At 42.6% G+C, this 20,456-nt stretch overlaps 1 protein-coding gene across 2 annotated transcripts in view; it reads right to left on the reverse strand.

The window, feature by feature from the left end:
- Positions 1–20,456, reverse strand: part of TMEM117 (transmembrane protein 117) — a 195,296-nt gene that overhangs the window by 46,850 nt on the left and 127,990 nt on the right. For both annotated transcript variants that reach the window (XM_069955998.1, XM_069956002.1), the window contains exon 5: positions 15,389–15,486. In XM_069955998.1, coding sequence (XP_069812099.1) covers positions 15,389–15,486 — 98 coding nt within the window. The remainder of the gene's footprint in view (positions 1–15,388; positions 15,487–20,456) is intronic.

Genomic DNA, 20,456 nt, shown 5'->3' on the forward strand with positions numbered 1-20,456 from the left:
AGGACTGTGCACACTCTTCTCTTTGTTGTTTGCACAGTGGTAGCAGTGCACTCACACTAAGGGAGGCATTTATTAAGTCCGGCGTTTTTAACGCCGGACGTAAAAATGCCCCCGCAGCTCTGGCGCTACAGAGATTTATGTAGAGGCGGACCGCCTCTACATAAATCCTGTGCGCGCCGTTGCGCACCGCCGAAAACCTACGCCAGCTGAGGACTGGAGTAGGTTTTCGGCGTACATTTTGGCGGAACGGATGGTAAATCGCGCGGACTCTGAGTCCGCGCCCTCCGTTCCGCCCACTTTCCGCCCCTTTTCCGCCCCCTGGTGTACTCGGCGGAAAGTGCCGAATATTTTATTCGCAAATCGGCCATTTGCTTATAAAAAAATACGCAAATCGGCACTTTCCGCCGAAAATCATCCGTTCGCCGGATGATACATGTGGCCCTAAGTGTCCTGACTGTGGGCATTGGCTTTTGCACATGTGCGTATCCGTTGGTATGCAGTGGTCGCGATGTCAACAATGAACTTTGACGCTGATTGGCGCGCACCTGCTGGTCTACGGCACCTGTGCAAACAGTGCAGAGAGGATGCATGTGGCCTGTGACATCCATGGCACATTTACGAACTGTCAGAACGTGAGGTGAGCATGGAAGAGGCCATCTGGCTTAGAATATTCATTGAGAAAGGGGAAGAGGAAGGAGTGGTGGGACGTGTCAGAGTGCGGCACCAGCATTTCACCATGACTCCACTTTGACTCTTTATTACAGTGGAAGATATGAAATTGGGAAGCAAACTTAATGCACAATGTCAGCACCTCAAGTCGGGTCCAAGTGCTGACAGAGTCCCTTTATATTCCCTAATCTTGCTATACAAGAGTCATCAGCAACAAAGAGCCTGCTGTCTTTGGCAACCTATATATTCTGAGTGCACTTCATGCAAAAACTTTTAATACATTTATCATCACCTCTTTATGATGCATGCCTGCAATGCAAAAAGAGCATAGAAGTTGCCATTAGAGATGAGCGAAATAACAGTAATGGGGAAGCACTTTGTTATCTCTGTAATCCACTCATCAGCCTGCTGCCATTTAACTGACTGCCACTCTGGACTACTCCTCACCAGTTGCTTGGAAAAGCTGGAGCCAGTCCTGGGAAACGGCATGGAGTGGCAGTCAGTTAAAGGAGACCTGTCATCCCCCGCGCCGGGGTGACAGGCTCCCGACCCCCGGCTAGATCCCATTATAGTTACCGCATGTCGCCGAGTCCTGCTGCCGCAGCCGGTCCCGGGACAGAGATATCTCGGTGAAAAGCCGGCACGCGCGTTGTGGAGATGGGTCCGGCGTCCATAGAGAATGAATGGAGCCGTGCACGCGCAGCAGAGATGAGTCCGGCTCCATTCATTCTCTATGGACGCTGGACCCATCTCCACAGCACGCGCGCCGGCTTCTCACCGGGATATCTCCGTCCCGGGACCGGCTCCGGCAGCGAGACTCGGCGACATGCGGTAACTATAAGGGGATCTAGCTGGGGGTCGAGAGCCTGTCACCCCAGCGCGGGGGGTGACAGGTCCTCTTTAAATGGAAGCAGGCTGATGAGCAGATTGCAGAGATAACAAAGTGCTTCCCTATTACTGTAAATTTGTAGTGCATACTCATACAGGACCTTTCTACTTTGGGATAAGATATGCTTGTAAAGACAGTGGTTACATTTTGATTATTATATTGAAATGTGCTATTTATGCAGCGAGCACCAAAGATAAAACTTCACTTTGAACATGCAGAAAATGATGTGAATGTTTGGGCTTTTCATCAATACCTTTCTAAAATAGGAGGAGGGGGAAGGAAGGAACAAAGAAAAAATAGAAGATAAGAAAGGAATGAAGGAATATCCCATCATCACCTTCTTATTTATGTGCTTCAAATGGAATATATTAATATCCAGAGCTGTCATATACATGACTTCTTAAACTAGTTTGGCAAATAAATTGTGTATCTGACTAAATGAATCTTAAGAGTGATGAAAAATGTCCTGTCAGTTGCATTTGCATAAAAGCTATGATCTTGGCAATTCATGGTTTAAATATTAAACTACCTTTGACTTACAAGGTCCAAATGGAGCTCTTAGTGGAACGATAGGTTTAGTAAATTTATGTGTATATCCCCTCGGTGAAATGATTTCACTTCATTGTGAGAAACAAAGTGAATATTCTGAACATCTTGATAGACTCTAGCACAGAGGCAATCCACTGATTGTTTTGTATGCCTGTAAGAGGATAAATATAGCAACTGTCATTCAGGCATACAGGAGAGCCAAGGAGATATTTCTGTGTTAGGAAAATCAGACAAAAACACAGCATACTGCATGAATTACTGGGTAATAGAGCATTTACATTTATACTATTTTAAAATTATACTATATCGGCTGTCATTATTGCCACGTCATGGGAGGGGGGGGGGGGGGGGGGAGTCAGTAAGACTAGATTTATTTACTATAAATATTTCTTGCAATCAAATCAACTGAATTAGTAACTACAAATAATCACCCTATACATATCCTTGATAACTTAATGGGGTATTCTGATTGCAACTAATATAGTTTACCTTGTAAAGTTTGACAATTTAGGTATTTTTGTGTCTAAAATAACGGACGTTATTTAGTTGCCTAACCTCCCCTTGCACTGACGGGTGTTTGTATATTATTCTAGTTTGGTTACTAATCAGCCGTTGGATGGGGCTTAATTGAAAAGTCCATTGAATTTAATAGCAAAAACGGAGACAGAACAGTGACAAAAGGAAAACTGTGTATGAACTACAAATAAAAAATGTCCACTGTTTGCAAAAGACGTCCGAAAAATAATGTTCATGTTCATTATTTTGACGTCCGCGGCAAAAACGTCCATTTTTTAAATGCATTGTGTGCATTGGATGTCCGTCTTCCCATTGACTCCATTGCATTGCCAATGCAGTCAGTTAAATCTCGGCAAAAATGGACGTTTTTTTAAATATGAAAATCGGACACCTTTTCAATATTTTTGACGTTGTGTGAACATAGCCCAACAGAGGACGGACTGATCTTCAGTGGAAACAACATATTATCGTGTTAGGTGTAGTCACTGTAACTGCTGCCATTATCTATATACAGCATAATTTAACAGATGAAAGAGATCTATAACTGCAGCCAAAACGCCCTTTAAGACACATCATAATTATTTAACGTCCTCAATGGCAAACAGAAATATGTGTTTTACGGATTTATATCTTCAAAAGGTTTCATTATACTTGATTTATCTCATCATGGAAAAAGAGATAAGAAACCCTGCCACAGGAAAAGTTGCATAACAAAAGGACACTGACATGCAATTTTAAGAGGAAAAAAAAACCCACATGGCTTTTGGTAGAGCAATTTTCCTCATGCAGGTACGTTCCCAAATAAGCTCCTGCTGAGCTTACCATGGTTATATTACTCTTCAGAATCAAGGGAAAAAAGAGAAGAGCTTTATTAGTCAGAACTCTAAAGGGAAGATGGGATCTTTAAAGAAAGCATAATACAAAGCATTGCAATGACATGACGTCTACTGTTATATAACATAAACACTGGTTGTATTGTGCTCTGGTAAAATTCCTTTATAGACCACAACAGACCAAGAGTGTCATTTCTTTGCTTTATTACATAACACAGGCAGTTTGCTCAGAGTGATGGAAATCAATGGAAAGGATGAGACATAATCATGAAAAAAATAGATTTTCGCAGTAACATGTACCACTGGTATTTGCCAATACATGAAGTGACATTTTTATTACTTATAGGATGTGATATGATAGGTGGTTTATCCTCAGTATACTGTACTGTATGTTCACATTATAAGACACAAAGGAGATGGAAAGCAGGAAAAGGTATATGCAAACATCCATCCAGATGCCAATTAGGAAAGGAGCGTTCAATGTGATTTTGAAGGAAGTGCAAACTGAACATGAATTCATTTTTTTATGTCAGCCATTACCGCAAGGTCCAAGATATTTTTTATACTGCTATATTGCTCTTAAATTAATGTTTTAATAAGATTAAGGTCATAGAATAGGGGAAAAACATAGAATCTTCTTCCCAATCAATAGCGTACATGCAAAAAGAAAAAAAACTGTTTTCATTGGTGTTTGCAAACATGAGGAAATTTTAATCAATACTCTAGAAAAGTTATTAAAAAAATGTTTTCAACATTGTTAAATAGAAATGACAGCACTTATTAGCATTTAGGTTATAAGTTATTACATTGTATGGTTATGTTTACACAACATACTATTTTTCCATTAAAACAACAGCTTTTCTTTTCATACTTTAATGGTATGTATTGAAGTCAATGGAACAATGGCTGTTGTTTGGCATTCAAAACAATGGCCGTTGTTCAACACATTGGGATTTATCAAGACCAGTGCACTCATATGCCAGTCTTAAATTAGTCCCCGAATCCTTTTCCCTGGCCGAATTCACTAAGAGGCACATGCAGCAGGTGTAGATTTGGTATCATGATTTATGCCTGTAAGCAGGCATAAATCATGATAAATGAGGAGCTGAAGGAGTCAATTGGGCAAGCAAGGCATACGGCAGGTGTACCCCAGGGAGAAGGGGCAAATCTGCACCTTCTCCCTTGACGTACGCCCTGCCACAAGTTTTATGTCACCCCTTGTGTGAAAACAATGTTCGTTGTTCTATTGACTTCAATGCATATCATTGCAGTATGAAAAGAATGGTTGTTGTTTTAATGGAAAACAATGGACGTTCTTTTGAAAAATAGTATGTTGTATGAGTAGATACTGTACTTATACGGTATGTTCAGACAAGTACACTGTAGCTCAAAGTGTAACTGTGTGGGGGGCATGCAATAATGGACACACCCTTTCTCAGTCTTTTCAAGAGCAAAACTATATTATCATGTTTGTTGCCCCGATGGTGGGTCTGGTTAATTTCCCCCATTAGCAGTGGTATTACAGTGTTAGGCTATGTTCCCACAACATATATTTTTGTAAAAATACAGCCATTGTTGCAAATGGCAACAACGGCCGTACTTTTTACAAAAATATATACGTTTCCTTGTTTACTATGGAATCCCGGCCGGAGCGTATACACATAGTATACGCTCTTGCCGGGATCCCTTGCGGCGCCGTAGAAAACTGACATGTCAGTTTTCTGTGGCTGCTATTCAGTGAATAGTGGCCGCAGAAAACCCTGTCAGTGCACACTATGGAGCGAGCAGCTCCAGCCGCTTGCTCCATAGTGTGCTGTGGGGAGTTCTGATGCGGGCGCGCACGGATGTCTTAGGTAGTCTGCTCATGGCCTTAGGCTATGTTCCCACACAGTATGTTTGCTCAGTATTTTGGTCAGTATTTTTCAACCAAAACCAGGAGTGGATTGAAAACACCGATAGGCTAGATTCACACACGACGGATGACAATCCCGCTGCGAGAATGTAATCTCCTTAAAATCTACAGTTTCGGATCCACAGCAGACTTCTCTACGAACTCGCATCATGGAATCCGCTGCGGATCCGAAACTGTAATTTTCAATGAGATTACATACTCGCAGTGGGATTGTCATCCTGCTGCAAGTATGTAACTGACAGTCCCCTCAACCTGCCGCAGCCCTGAGTATACTTTACCTGGTCCACGCTCCAGCTGCATCTTAGGCTCCAGGTCCCCGTAGGTCCCGCTCAGCCAATCAGTGCATGGCCCCACCGCAGTCACTAATTGGCTGGGCAGGATGTATGGGACCTGTGAGCTTCAGATGCAGCCGGATCGTGGACCGGGTAAAGAATACTCCGGGCTGCGGCTGGTTAAGGGGACCAACATTTACATACTTGCAGCAGGATGACAATCCAGCTGCAAGTATGTAATCTCATTGAAAATGACAGTTTGGGATCCGCAGCAGATTTTGCTGCAACCTCACGTCATGAAATCTGCTGAGCATCCGTCGAGTGTGAATCTAGCCAAAGCCTATGTTCACACACTGTTAAAAATGACTCAATTTTATCATTTACACAAGGAATTTTGCACTTTCATGTTTAGTGATTAATCTCATGCAATTTTTTGCGCTTTTTTGGCTAACAACTTGGCGTAAAAACTACGACGGGTCTGACTGCAGTACTACTTCACAATTTGTTTTGCACAAAAAAAGAGAAATTACACATGATAAATCTGGCTAAAAGTACCTAACTTAAACCATGCCCCCTCCAAGCAAAAAGTTTCAAAAATGGCACAGCGGGCAAAAATTGCTCAAAAATAGTAATGCCTAGATAATTGCTACTTTAAAAATGTCGACAAGCGTAAAAACACCAAAATTACCCAAAATAATGGTGCAAAAACAATAATAAATGTGCAATTTGTATTATGGCCATACAAGGGTGACAATGAGTTCACAACAAGGGAAAAGAAATAGGCTATGTTCACACAACGTCAAAAAAAAAAAAGCGGCCAATAATGTACAAACACCAGTCATTGCTAAATAATGTCCGTTATTTAAGACTAAAAATAACGGACGTCATTTTAAACTGAGCTGAAAAAACATTGTGTGAACATAGCCACACAGACAAAGAATAATCTAAGTGTGTTATAGAGAAACTGGTGTAAACTGCACAGCAACCAATCACAGCTCAGCTTGTATTTTACCAGAGCTAAAAGCTGAGCTGTGATTGGTTGCTACACCACTTTCTATTTTATACACTTTGATCAATCTGGACCAATAGGTTTAGTAAATTATCGTTCTCAGATTTGTTTCCAGTTAGAGGGGTCAACCCAACATTAAACATTATCTACCTAATCTGCGGGGGTTCCTTGTTCCCAGAGTAAATGGTGCAGCGTTATGCAATGTTTGGCTGCTGCTGGATTGACAATCTATGGGACCTAGAAACATAGCTGAGTTCTGAGCTTGGCAAAGTCTGGAAGTCCTGTAGAGACTAATTAGAGTGGCAGTCGAGTATGCTCGCTGCTGCTCCATTCATTTAGGGAGAATGGTTTCCATTCTCGTAATCATTGGGGGTTCCACTGCTTGTCCCCTCACTATTCAGTTATCCTGTGGATAGAGAATACATTTTAATCTTTTGATAACCCCTTTAATGCATTATATTCTTTTCTCCCAGTAAAAGTCTGGGGTGATTTTCAGCAGAGTGCAAGGGAGGGGGAGAATGAAAGAAGTTACATGCTCTCACCTCCCCCAATCCAGCGCTGATGCTGATATCCTGCAGCTATGGTGCTCCCTGGTCTCTTCCTGGTAAGAGAGGGGTTCTGGGGTGTGACGTGCCAGGCCTGCTCAGCCAGTCGGCGGCATTGCAGTGTCCCATCTCGACCGCTAACTGACTAAGAGGGCTTGACAAAACATGTCACAGGTCCCCACTCAGAACCAGGACTGCAGCTGCGGAAGGCCAGCCTTCACAGGGGAGGTGAGAGCATGTTACTTTTTTCATCCTCCCCATCCCCAGCACTCTGCCAAAAATCACCCTAGCCCGCAATTCTCCTTTAAACTTTCAATAGAAATAAAGACAATTATTACATTCATGAAAATGTTTAGCCTAATATTTTTACCATCATATTTGTATAATAATTTCCGCATATAAACGACTACTTAAAAGTTAGTGAGGGGGATAGAAACAAAGTCATGCGGTATCTTTAACCTTGCTTCCATTTAATTTTAGCTTGTCTTTCAGTATGCTCATGCTACTCTAGCAACTAATGGAATTTCCGTTGACACCAAATAGAATATACAATAATGTAATTCTTGATGGTTTCCTGACCTATGGTCTCCATTACCAATCAAGCTTCAATTTAGGTTTGAAGTGTTTTTAACTGCTTTACTGAGCTGATAAAAGAGAAAACTGTTAACACTTTTACATTTCAGCAATCTTGCATGCAGTGAAACCTTCTAATAAACTCATAGCCAATGTAATGTAGAAAAATATAATAAAACAAAAAAATTTAATCTGTTTATAAATAGGTGTCAGGAATAGAAACTAAGAATATGAAAATCAATATGAAAAGGTTTTTGGTATTTTTGATTTGGCCGCTTGAGAGGCACCTGGTACTGAGAGGCAACAGACAATTTTACTCAAATTGATTCTGACTACAATAATACCAACAAAACCAAGAGCAATTTGGGAACAGGTTGGTATTTTTTTAGAAGCAGGGTGCAGCAGAGTGGTTTTTTAACCCCTTCCTTACAAAAGGTTATTCATTTAATTTTAAAAAATCAGCAATCCTGGTGATTTTTTTTCCTCTTTTCGTTTACACTGTTCACTGTGCAGGAACAATATTGTTATACATAATTTTTTTTACACTTTATAAGTACCCCTTGGGGACTTCTATATGCAATCATTAGATTGCATATACTGATAAATGCTTTGCCACTGCATAGCATTAATCAGTACTATTGGCAATCTGCACATAGAGTCTGCCTGAGGATACACTGGACAGAGATAAGTATAATATCTCAGCCTGTCAGGGAAAGTGATTGGGACCCCCCTGTGCCCTACAATTTAAACTTCTGTCAGTGCTCACAGCACTGGTTTCCTTTGTGATCTCAAGTAGCATCAAATGACCATAATACTGCAATCGCATGACTATATACTGTATACATCATGCTTTTTACTAGAGACTATAGATGGACAAGGTGCAGGATTGCAATGCAGTTGTTACTTGGACTATGACCTTCAAACAAATCCTTGAAAGTCCCCACCATTACATCGGGCTAAGGCTGTTCTCCATCCCAAACTCCAGCCCCACCACAGTGCATGCAGAATAACTAAATCAGCAGCATGTCAGCTACAGACTACAGGCACACCAAAGGGTTACCAGCCTCCATGCTTCCCTCAAACCCCCAATTGGTCAATTGAAGCTAAGTACTTGCTTTTTCTACTACATTGCTGGATTTTTGGATATGAGTGAGGACTTGATCCAGTGTTACATTTGCAGATCAAACGTATCATATCCTTAAAAAAACTGGAATCCCTTACAACCTAGTCATTATTTATACTAATTGGATTAGAGGCCATGTATTAGGGGAGGTGGCAGGCGCATAATAAAGCCTATGCAGGTGCCATATAAAGAGATGGATTAAGTGCTTGGAGTCTGATGATGAAGTCTGCTACCTCTTTATGGACATTTTCTATTTGTATAAGGTAGCACGCCTGATGAAGGTTTTCTGACAGATGATAGTATACTACTTTTGTGGCCAGAGACACTGATGTTTATTTAGCATTCCAAATAACAGATGAAGTTGTGTTTGTGCACCTATTTTACATGGAATATTGGTTTTTGAGCACAATGTCTGTGTAACTGTTCCCAAATTATCACATTCCTGATCATGTATGGTAAACGGAATGAGTGCCAAAAAATTCCAAAGTGCAAAATTGTGCATTTTTGGTCGCATCAAATTCAGAAAATTAATTAGTACCATACTTGCACAATTTTTGTTTACAGCTTCTGTAGTACAGCTACTAACTATATTACTACACCTAATGATAATTTATGTTTAAATTTTACTATCACTCATTATTTGATACCAATACTGGCGTTGTGTGACACAGCCTCCTCCCGCTGCCTGATCGTCGTTAGGGGCAGAGGGGGGAGGCAGGGAGAGAATCACGTTCCAGGAACGTCATTTTGCAGGAACTACCTGCTTTACATGACGTTCCTGGAACGTTATTTTGCGGCAAGGGGTTAAAGGGAAACTAATAGCAGGTTAGAAAACTCTAACCTTCTGTTACCTTCTCTCAGGGCTGGGGACTAGGGATGGTCCGAACTCGCCGAGGTTCGGGTTCGGCTAAACCCGAACGCTCGGCATCGGATTCCCGCTGTCTGCCCGCTCCGTGCAGCGGGCGGATACAGCAGGAGGAACGCCTGGAAAACTGGGATACAGCCTATGGCTATGGCTGTATCCCAGTTTTCCAGGCGTCTCTCCCGCTGGATCCACCCGCTGCACGGAGCAGGCAGACAGCGGTAATCATTGCGGAGGGAGATCGGAGATCGTACGAACCCCATCCGAACCAGGTTCGGACCATCCCTACTGGGGACACTGGGAATGACAGCACCATTTTTGTGAAAACTTCTTTTTAATTAATATGTTAAATAGGCTTTTAGGTGCACTGAAGAGGGGACAACTGCACTCAGGGCACTTATCCACCCATTATGTATCCTAAGATAATAAGAAAGAAAATACTAAAAGGGCAGGCAAGATGGGCCAAGTGGTCTTTTTCTGCCTACAATCTTCTGTTTCACGCTCAGTGTCCCATGTGCTAAACAGTGGGCCAGATTGGCGCTCTGGAGGTGGGACAGTGCTCCAAACAGCTTTACCGGACAGATGACTGTATTAAAACTGCACGGGAAAGGGGCAGAGGATGAAGGTAAAAGACATACCTTCATCCTCAGTGTCCAATGCCCAATCAGGAGCTATCAACAGGTTAGATTCATCTAACTTGCTGATAGTTCCCTTTAACCCATAGCTGCACCAGGACGTTACTGAACGTCCTGGTGCCACTATGGGAGTTCAGAGGGGGGTCGTGTGGCGACCCCCTTCTGAACTGCCGCGATCCCGGGTGGCGCATGTAGCCCGGGATTGCGGCTATTAGCGGGCGAGGTCCGATCGCCGTGCCCGCTAATTAAGTACTTAGAAGCAGCTGTGAAAGTTGACAGCTGTTTCTAAATACTTGCTCATCTCCGTACCTGGTGGTCTACTGGGGGGATCGCCCCCCCCCGCGGCACAATTGCGGGGGGGCGATCCCCGCATTCATCTCGGGCCGGGGAAAGCAATAGAACACTGATCTCATGGATTCATGCAGTATAACTATACTGCATGGATCTCTATGAGAGATCAGAGCAGGGCCGGCGTCAGCACCTGGCATACTCGGGCAAGTGCCGGGGCCCACGGCCGCCCAAGGGGCCCCTGACACTTGCCCAAGCAGTGAGACAGACGCCCGCCGCATCACCGACCCCCGGGGGAGGGCTGGAGGGGCTGGGGAAGGACCTGCCGTGTTTGCTGCACTGGGGAAGGACCTGTGGTGACGTCATAAGGGGGCGGGGCTGAGAACGGGAGAGGCTGCATATGGATGAAGGACCTGTGATCATTGTCATGTGACATGAGGAGGCGGGGCTCACTAAAACCTTCCCTCTGTATGCTGTGAGTTTTAGTCCTTCTCTCATATCTCCTCCTGTAATGGCCTCTGATCTCCCATAATAACAGGCTGTCCATGCTGGGAGTTGTAGTTCTCCTCATATCTCCTCCTGTAATAGCCTCTGATCTCCCATAATAACAGGCTGTCCATGCTGGGAGTTATAGTTCTCCTCATATCTCCTCCTGTAATGTCCTTTGATATCCCATAATAACAGGCTGGACACGCTGGGAGTTGTAGTCCTATTATATCTCCTTCTGTAATTTCCTCTGATATCCCATAATAACAGTCTGGACATGCTGGGAGTTGTAGTTCCCCCTGGTATACCTCATGTAATGTCTCTTATTGTAACTCCATTCTAGCCTGCTGTATGGTGAAGAAGCTAGAATACAGAGTCCAGGGGGACGACCTCCTTCTAGCACCTCCATTCTAGTCTATTCTAGCATGGATCCGATCTCACCAACAGGCGCAGAGCGATGACGTCATCACGCCTGCTGGTGGATCCACAAGGTGCACACAAGGGAGAAGAGGACCCGTCCCCCGGATTAGTGAGTATGATTTTATTTTTTTATTTTGTTGTGCTGAGGGAGATCAGGGGGCATTTCTATGGGGCAGAGCAGGCGACATTACTATGGTGGCAGGGGGCATTACTATGGGGCAGAGCAGGGGGCATTACTATGGGGAGCAGGGGACATTACTATGGAAGCAGGGGACATTACTATGGGGCAGAGGAGGGGGCATTACTATGGGGAGCAGGGGACATTACTATGGGGAGCAGGGGACATTACTATGGGGCAGAGCAGGGGGCATTACTATGGGGAGCAGGGGACATTACTATGGGAGCAGGGGACATTACTATGGGGCAGAGCAGGGGGCATTACTATGGGGACAGAGGGCATTATTACTATATGGGGGGCAAAGCACGGGACCCACAAACCACCTTACTTTACTGTACATGACACCAAACAGTGGAGTTACTACTGTATAGGAGCCTATAGGTGGGAAAAAGGGAAGGAAGTTGCTGGAAAAGTGCGGAGCCTAACATGTTTGTCTGACAGGTCCCGAAGAGATGAATTGTAGCTGGAAGAAATCATCATGGAGGTCTGGGCCAGATGGAGAGGAAACGGAGAGCGATCGCCTCAGATCAAAGAAGACGTCACCTGTGAGTTACTGAATTACGTTTTTTTTCGATATTTTGTCAAACTTTATTCGGTAGGTGTGCTATACAAAGGGGCCCGCTGAGGCTCTCTCGCCCAAGGGCCCACAAAAACCTGGAGCCGGCCCTGGATCAGAGTGCATATACTAGAAGTCCCCCAGGGGGGCTTCTAGTATATGTGTAAAGTAAAAGAAAAATGTATTTTTAATAACACAAAGCCCCCTCCCCTAATAAAAGTGTGAATCACCCCCCTTTCCCCATTTTATAAATAAAAATAAATAAATAAACATGTTTGCTATTGCCCCATGCGTAATCGCCCGAACTATTAATTTATCACATTACTGATCTCACACGGTAAACGGCGTAAGCGTAAAAAAATTCCAAAGTGCAAAATTGCGCATTTTTGGTCGCATCAAATCCAGAATAATTGTAATAAAAAGCGATCAAAAAGTCGTATATGCGCATTCAAGGTACCGATAGAAAGATCACATCATGGCGCAAAAAATGACACCTTACACAGCCCCATAGACCAAAGGATAAAAGCGCTATAAGCCTGGGAATAGAGCAATTTTAAGGAACATATATTTTCTTTAAAAGGTTTTAAGATTTTACAAGCCATCAAATCAAATAAAAGTTATACATGTTACATATCGTTGTAATCGTAACAACTTAAGGAACATATATCACAAGTCAGTTTTACCCTAGGGCGAACAGAGTAAAAACCACCCTCCCCCCCCCCCCCCCAAATAAAAAAAAAATCTTTTTTTTTTTCAATTTCACCACACATATAATTTTTTTCTTGTTTTTCCGGCACATTTTAGGCAAAAATTACATCTGCCATAGCAAAGTACAATTAGTTGCGCAAAAAATAAGGGCTCATTTGGGTCTCTAGGTGGAAAAATGCAGACGCTATGGCCTTATATACACGAGGAGGAAAAAACGAAAGCACAAAAATGAAAACTGGCTGTGTCTCCTAAGGGTTAAACGACAAAGCATCCCAAATTTATTAATAATAAACTATTTATAACCATGTATAACAAAATAAATTTTAGTCTACAGCATGTAAGTTTTGGTCAAAACAAGAAAAATTGGACACTTAGAAAAACAAAAAAAAACTCATTAAAACTGTGCCTACAATGTAAGCCATTCCACAAGGGTTCAGCTTAGTAAGATGAAATTGACAGGGATAATATACTTGTTCATTACAAATCCAATTACCGGGTAGAAAATTTTCCATAACAAACGGAAAAGAAGGATTTCTGAAGCATTTATTGTATGCGCTGGGTAACCTAGCAACAGTAAAATGAAGCTAAGTCCATATAAATGGAAGAAAATTCACATTTCAAATCCTAAGAACATAGCAAAAGTTTCTACATGATTTTGCTACCTCTATACTTCTATTCAGAGAATATTGATAGAGCACTTCAAAAAGGAGACCAGTCTTTTCTTAACATGTCACTGTCATTTTGAAAAACTTTGACATGTCATAGAGACATGTGAAAAGTTTTGATCAGTCTGGGTCTGAGTGTACAAATCGTGAGAACAAACCAAGAAAAGATCGCGCTAAGATAAAATATATAGATCGCGCTAAGATATATATTAGAGATGAGCGAACCTGGAGCATGCTCGAGTCGATCCAAACCCGAACTTTCGGCATTTGATTAGCGGTGGCTGCTGAACTTGGATAAAGCCCTAAGGCTATGTGGAAATCATGGATATAGTCATTGGCTGTATCCATGTTTTCCAGACAACCTTAGAGCTTTATCCAAGTTCAGCAGCCCCAGCTAACCAAATACTGAATGTTCGGGTTTGGATCAACTCGAACCCGAACCCGGTTTGCTCATCTTTAATACACTGTATATATATGCATATAAATATAATTTTTACTTACTTATTTTATACAGCCTATTTTAAAGAGTACCTGCCACAATTGCCCGTTTCAGGATCACCTGTGAAATCCTCTGTTAGGCCATGTTCACACGGCGTAAGAGACCGGCCGTTCCAGTCTCATAATGGCAGTCATACTAAGAAAGTCTCCCTTATATGCATATATATTCAGCTGTAAACTAAATGATATTCAAACCACATTAAATACTCTCAGTTCCAAATAATTTATTAAAAATACAACACTATTACAGCATTAGGCTATGTTCACATGATGTAAGAAACCGACCGTTCCGTGACCCAGTCGGGTCACGGAGTGGCCGGTCTCTGCAAAGATCATCCGGGCCGGTACTGCAGTATCGGCCAGATGATCTTTCCTGCTGCAGAGTTCTGATGCGGGCGCATCAGCGCGCGCCCGCATTAGAACTCCCCATAGCGCACTTGCGGCCAGATCCACTCGCTCCATAGTGTGCACTGACATGGTTTCCTACGGCCTCTATTCACTGAATAGCAGCCGCAGAAAACTGACATGTCAGTTGTTTGCGGCGCAGCTAGGGGTCCCGGACGGAGCGTATACTATGTGTATACACTCCAGCCAGGATCCCATAGACACCCGGCCAACGTATTTTTTCATATTTATACTGCCGTTGTTGTGTGAACATAGCCTTAATCAGAAAGTTGGGGTCACCACGGAGACAGAGATGAAAGCAGGCCGTCATGACAGGTAGTACAATTTAAAGGAAATGGTCAAACTTCTGTATTTGTAAGGAACCACACTAATATATTTATTTGATATACATATATGGAACATAACATGTAGAACATTCTCACACAATATTCAGTAATACAAAAATTAACCAAAAGACACTTTTTTGTGTGCTTTGGTGAAGTTTTTAGAAGTTTAGGAAGAACAAATATATTTCATTATAGTTTTTAATTTATCACAATGCACAAAAGAAATAACTAATCAATAAATCCATCTGCCAAATCTGTATATGAGATTAGTATGTGAGATTAAGAAATGATCATGGGGGACATACATATTTTTGGACTTTACAGTCTACAATGTCTAAGAAACAAGATGATGATAACAACATTGTTAATAGACAGAAGATATGTTTGCAGATTTGGGAACCCAAATAAGATTAAATTAACCAAGGAGACTAAAAATATTTTTTAATGATTTTATAGTCAAGATATGCTTACCAAAACAGGATTATACGGATATGTCCCCTTCTCCAAAAGGCTCGAGCAGATTTGCCCCAATCAGGGTACTGATTGTCCTGAAGCATCATATCAGTGACCTAAAGAAATAAAAGTCAGTATTACAGTATTGTTTTACTGTATGTTTGCAACATTTTGGACAACTCAATGTCCTTTGCTTCACATTAATAGTGTAACCCAAAATAAGTAACAGTAAACCAAACACACTAAACCAAATCAAAACCAGTCCAGAAATGGACCAGAGATGGACATATAGGAAAAAGTAAAAGATTTTTTCTTGAATCACATCACATAAAATACATATGTCATAAATAGACAAAGAAAAAAATTACATAAAAAGGTGGTAGCCTGATGTCAACAAGATAAAGAAGAAAAATACAGTAAGGGGTCAGAAGAGCATGTAGCACGTCAGTGTGGTAAGAACTAAAAAATGCTTAATTTTAAACCAAGGCACACAAATTAACTCTCGAAAAATCCATTTTGTGTGAAATGCACGCTGGGTATGGTTTGGGTTGTCTATGCTAAGCAGATAGTTACTAGTTAAAATGACTCTGTACTTACAATCTGCCCCCCTTCCCCCAAAACTGCTTGTACCATCAGATTTTAATCCACGATCTGTCCTGGGGTCCGTTCGGCAGATGATGCCGTTATTGACCTAAAAAAAACAACTTTTAAACTTGCATCACTGTGTCAAATTGGCATGGCCTAGAGTACCCGTGCCCTAGGCCTGCACCTCCTGTCTGTCCCTCCTCCCCACCCTCTTCATCATAAGGAATTCCCCAGGCAGGATTTCACTTGTCTGAACACTGCACAGGTGCCTTAACGATCCAGCACATGTGCAGTGTTCAGGCAAGGGATGATTAGGAGAAATCCTGCCTGGGGCATTCCTAATGGTAAAGAGGGTGGGGAGGAGGGACGGAAAGTCAGTGCAGACCTTGGGAATAGACACCCTAGCACAGGGCTGTTTTTTGTGGCGGGCGGGCCGTGCGACAGCACAGGGCGCCGCCAGCTAGGGGGCGCCAGTGGCCGCCCCCCCCCAGTACCTCACTCAGCGAGGTTGGATAGTGTGCCCCACACACCTACACCTGGCCCGGCCGCTGACACAGTCGCCATTTCCCTGCTCAGAGTGCCCCCAGCCGCCCGCATCCCGACTGCATCCTCCACTGCACATCACCTGCTCAGGCCGCCCCACATCCCTTCCGTACTGACTCCGCTCCTGCACTCAGCTCATCTGAGCACACATGACTTTTCCAGGCCACGGCCACCTTCCCCTGGCCTGGACATCTCTCCTTCCAGCAGGCACACTGATACTGCTGGAGGATCCCTCCCCACGGTGACAGGAAAGAAGATCCGTAAATAGAGGGACCCGCTCCATGCCAGGATTAGGTGAGCATGTTTTTTTTTCTGCTGGGCAATGCAGGGGACAGCACAGGGGACAATATTACAATGGGGACAGCACAGGGGGGCAGTATTACAATGAGGACAGGGGACAGTATTACAATGGGGGCAGTATTACAATGGGGACAGCACAAGAGGACAGTATTACAATGGGGACAGGGAGACAGTATTACAATGGGGACAGCACAGGGGGGCAGAATTACAATGGGCCAGCACAGGGGGGGCAGTATTACAATGGGGACAGAGCACAGGGTACAGTATTACAATAAGGACATCGCATGGGGCATTAATACCATGGGGACAGTATTACAATGGGGAAAAAGAACAGGGGGACAGTATTACAATGGGGACAGAGCACAGGGGGACAGTATTATAATGAGGTCAGTATTACAATGGGACAGATCACAGGACATTATTACTTTGGGGACAGTATTACAATGGGGGCAGAGCACAGGGTATTTTATTACTATATCGAGGGCATAGCAGTAGGCATTACTATATGGAGGGCACAGCAGTAGGCATTACTATATGGAGGCAAAGCATGGGGTATTATTACTATATGGAGGGCAACAGGGGGTATTATTACTATATGGGGGTACAGCAGGACAGCAGGGAGTATTACTATATGGAGGACAGCAGTAGGCATTATTACTATATGGGAGCACAGCAGGGGACATTATTACTATGGGGACAGAGCACAGGGAGCATTATTACTATATGGGAGCACAGCAGGGGGCATTATTACTATATGGGGCACAGCAGGGGATCCTATATACAGGGGGCAACCCACATACGTTCTGACTGTACTGCACATGACACAAAAATGTGAAAGGAAGTTGTTGTTAAAGTGTGAAGCCTAAGATGTTTGTCTGGTAGGTTCAGAAGAGAATAACTGTGGTGGTCCGGGCCAGATGGGGAGGGAAAGGAAAGTGACGCCTCAGATCAAAGAAGATGTCACCGGTGAGTCACTGTATGATTCTTGAAGGGTTGGGTAATACTGCTCTGTGCCATAATACACCCACTGCTTCTTCCTACCAACAACCAGATCCAACATCGCAAGGAGGGGGGAGGGGGGAGGCGCTTCTTTTAAGATTCGCCCTATAGTCAAAATAACCTAGAAACTGCCCTGCCATAGCACACACTAATTTGACACAGGGCTGCTTTTTTTTAGGTCAATAACTGCATCATCTGCTAAATAGACTCCAGGACAGATCTTGGATTAAAAGCATCTATGCGAAGGTACAGGCAATTTTGGGGGGCAGATTGTGGGAACAGAGTGGCTTTAAGTGTTTAGGACCATGTACGTGCCAGGTTTGGCAGGTAACTTTTTCACCTGCTCACTGAGGACTACAATGAACGGGTTCATATATGATGAGTTTTTTGCACAATGATTTATTTTTTCAGTATGTTACACTAGGCACACTTCTTGTGTGCCTTGGTTTAAAATTAAGTATTTTACCACACTGAAGTGCAACATGCTATTCTGCTCCTGACCTCTTACTGTTTTTTCCCCTATTCTGTTGTCATCAGGCTACCACTTTATTTTTGTTTATTTATGACGTCTTATGATGTGATTCAATATAAATTATTTAACTTTTTCCAATATGTTCGTCTTTGGCCCATTTCTGGTCTGATTTTGGTTTGGTTTCACATTAAGAGTAAATTAAAGAATAAAGTGAAATATTTTAATCCTTTAGGGAATAAACACACACAGCGGATGCGCAGCGGATTTAACGCTGTGAATTTGCAGCAAAATCCGCTGCAGATCCCTTGCTGGCCATTTTCAATGAGAATACATACTCGCAGCGAGATTGACATCCCGCTACAAGTATGTAAGTGATAGCCCCCTTAACCCCCCCCCCCCCACACACACACACACACCACCGTCGTGAGCATACATTACCTGCTCCATGCTTTGGCTTGCTTCACGGCTGCTGGTGTCTGGACATCAAGCTGGGAACTCCCAAATCAAGCCGGCGCGCAGAGCAGGCAATGTATGCTCTGGCTGGCGGGGGGGGGGGGGGGGGGTTAAGGGGGCTTTCACTTACATACTCGCAGTGGGATGTCAATCCCGCCGTGAGTATATATTCTCATTGAAAATGACCAGCAAGGGATCCACAGCGGATTTCACTGTGAATTTGCAGCGTGAAATTAGCTGCAGATCCGATGTGTGTTTCTACCCTAAAGGGGTATTCCCAACACATAAACCTTTGTTGGTCATGGGAAATGCAAAAGAAAGCAATTTTGCAAACTCTTTAAGTGACACCATGGGCCTTTAATTCTGACCATACCTGCTTGAACTCTACTTTTCCCTTAACCTTTAGGACACCGTGGCTGGTACTTGTTGTGCTCCACTTTAGTATTCATGTTTCAGCCCATCTTGTTTTAGACTCAATTTCTGGTCCTGTGACCATGTTCTAGTTCTACAACCAAGTCTGGCCAGCACCTATAGAGTTCTGGCCATGAGAATCTACATTTAAAGCATTCTTCACCCAATTGGCTCCTGGTGCCAGATGTTTGGTTCACTAGCTCTATTTTGATTTGATAGGGCTTATGCACAGAACTGACACAGTGTGGTCCTAGACATAGTTACCTAAACATCTGGCTGCAGGAGCGCCATTATTTTGGCTAATTGGCGTTTTTACACAGTACAAAAAGCAACATGTAACGAGGCGTTTGTTCTATTTTTAAACAGTTTACACCAGCTGCGCCATTTTTTAATGTTGTCAATAATTTTAACAAAAATCGGTTTGATATGAAATTACACTTACATTTATGCATAATTGCACCCAAGAGTGGAATGACTGACTTATGGAGGGAGTACAGGTAAGCTCACTAACAGGTCTTGGACATATTCGCTAGAACAGCTTAGCCAGCCACATGGTAATATAGGAGCATTCTCATTCAACTAGCATAGTAATATTTGTTGGGCTTTTCAAGTTGAATATTTTTGCAAATACATTCATTTAGCAAACTTGCCTCCTCCTGAAAAACCTGCTGATATACCTGATATCATGATAATTAAAAACGGCTGTCATTTGCAAATATGGGGCTTCATTTTGAATCAATGGATGGTACTTTTCTAATTTCAACATTTGTGCATCTACACAGAAAATAGTGCATGTTTGAGACCTAAATTTCTAATACATCAGACAAAATAATTACCTATTTGTTTTCCTATAACAAAAAGTATTAAAATTCTAATGGTTCTTCATAAATGCAATTTTTTATTTATTTTATTTCTACAGTACATATGTTATATTTGGATGCAAATCCAAACCAAAATATCATATATATATATATATATATATATATATATATATATATATATATATACACACACAGACACACATATATATATAGCACATTGCATTTGGCAATGCTCCACTGCACAATTTAACAAGTGTAAGTAGAAGAAAGTGTATGTTGAATAAAGAGATTTCCCAATGCTTCTTTTACATATGGTTTTCTTTATTAAGAATTTATTAAGAAACAGAATTTGCAATCGTCACTGGTGTTTGCACTGTTATTTTTGAAATGGGAATATATATAAGCATGCTTAACCCCTTCAGGACTGGGGTAATTTTGGTCTTAAGTAGAGAATAGCGAAGCCGATTAATTTTGCTTTGCTTGCACCAGTCATGCTGACAGC

This window comes from Dendropsophus ebraccatus, chromosome 1 (assembly GCF_027789765.1).
Source record: "Dendropsophus ebraccatus isolate aDenEbr1 chromosome 1, aDenEbr1.pat, whole genome shotgun sequence".
In the NCBI taxonomy this organism is placed as follows: domain Eukaryota; kingdom Metazoa; phylum Chordata; class Amphibia; order Anura; family Hylidae; genus Dendropsophus; species Dendropsophus ebraccatus.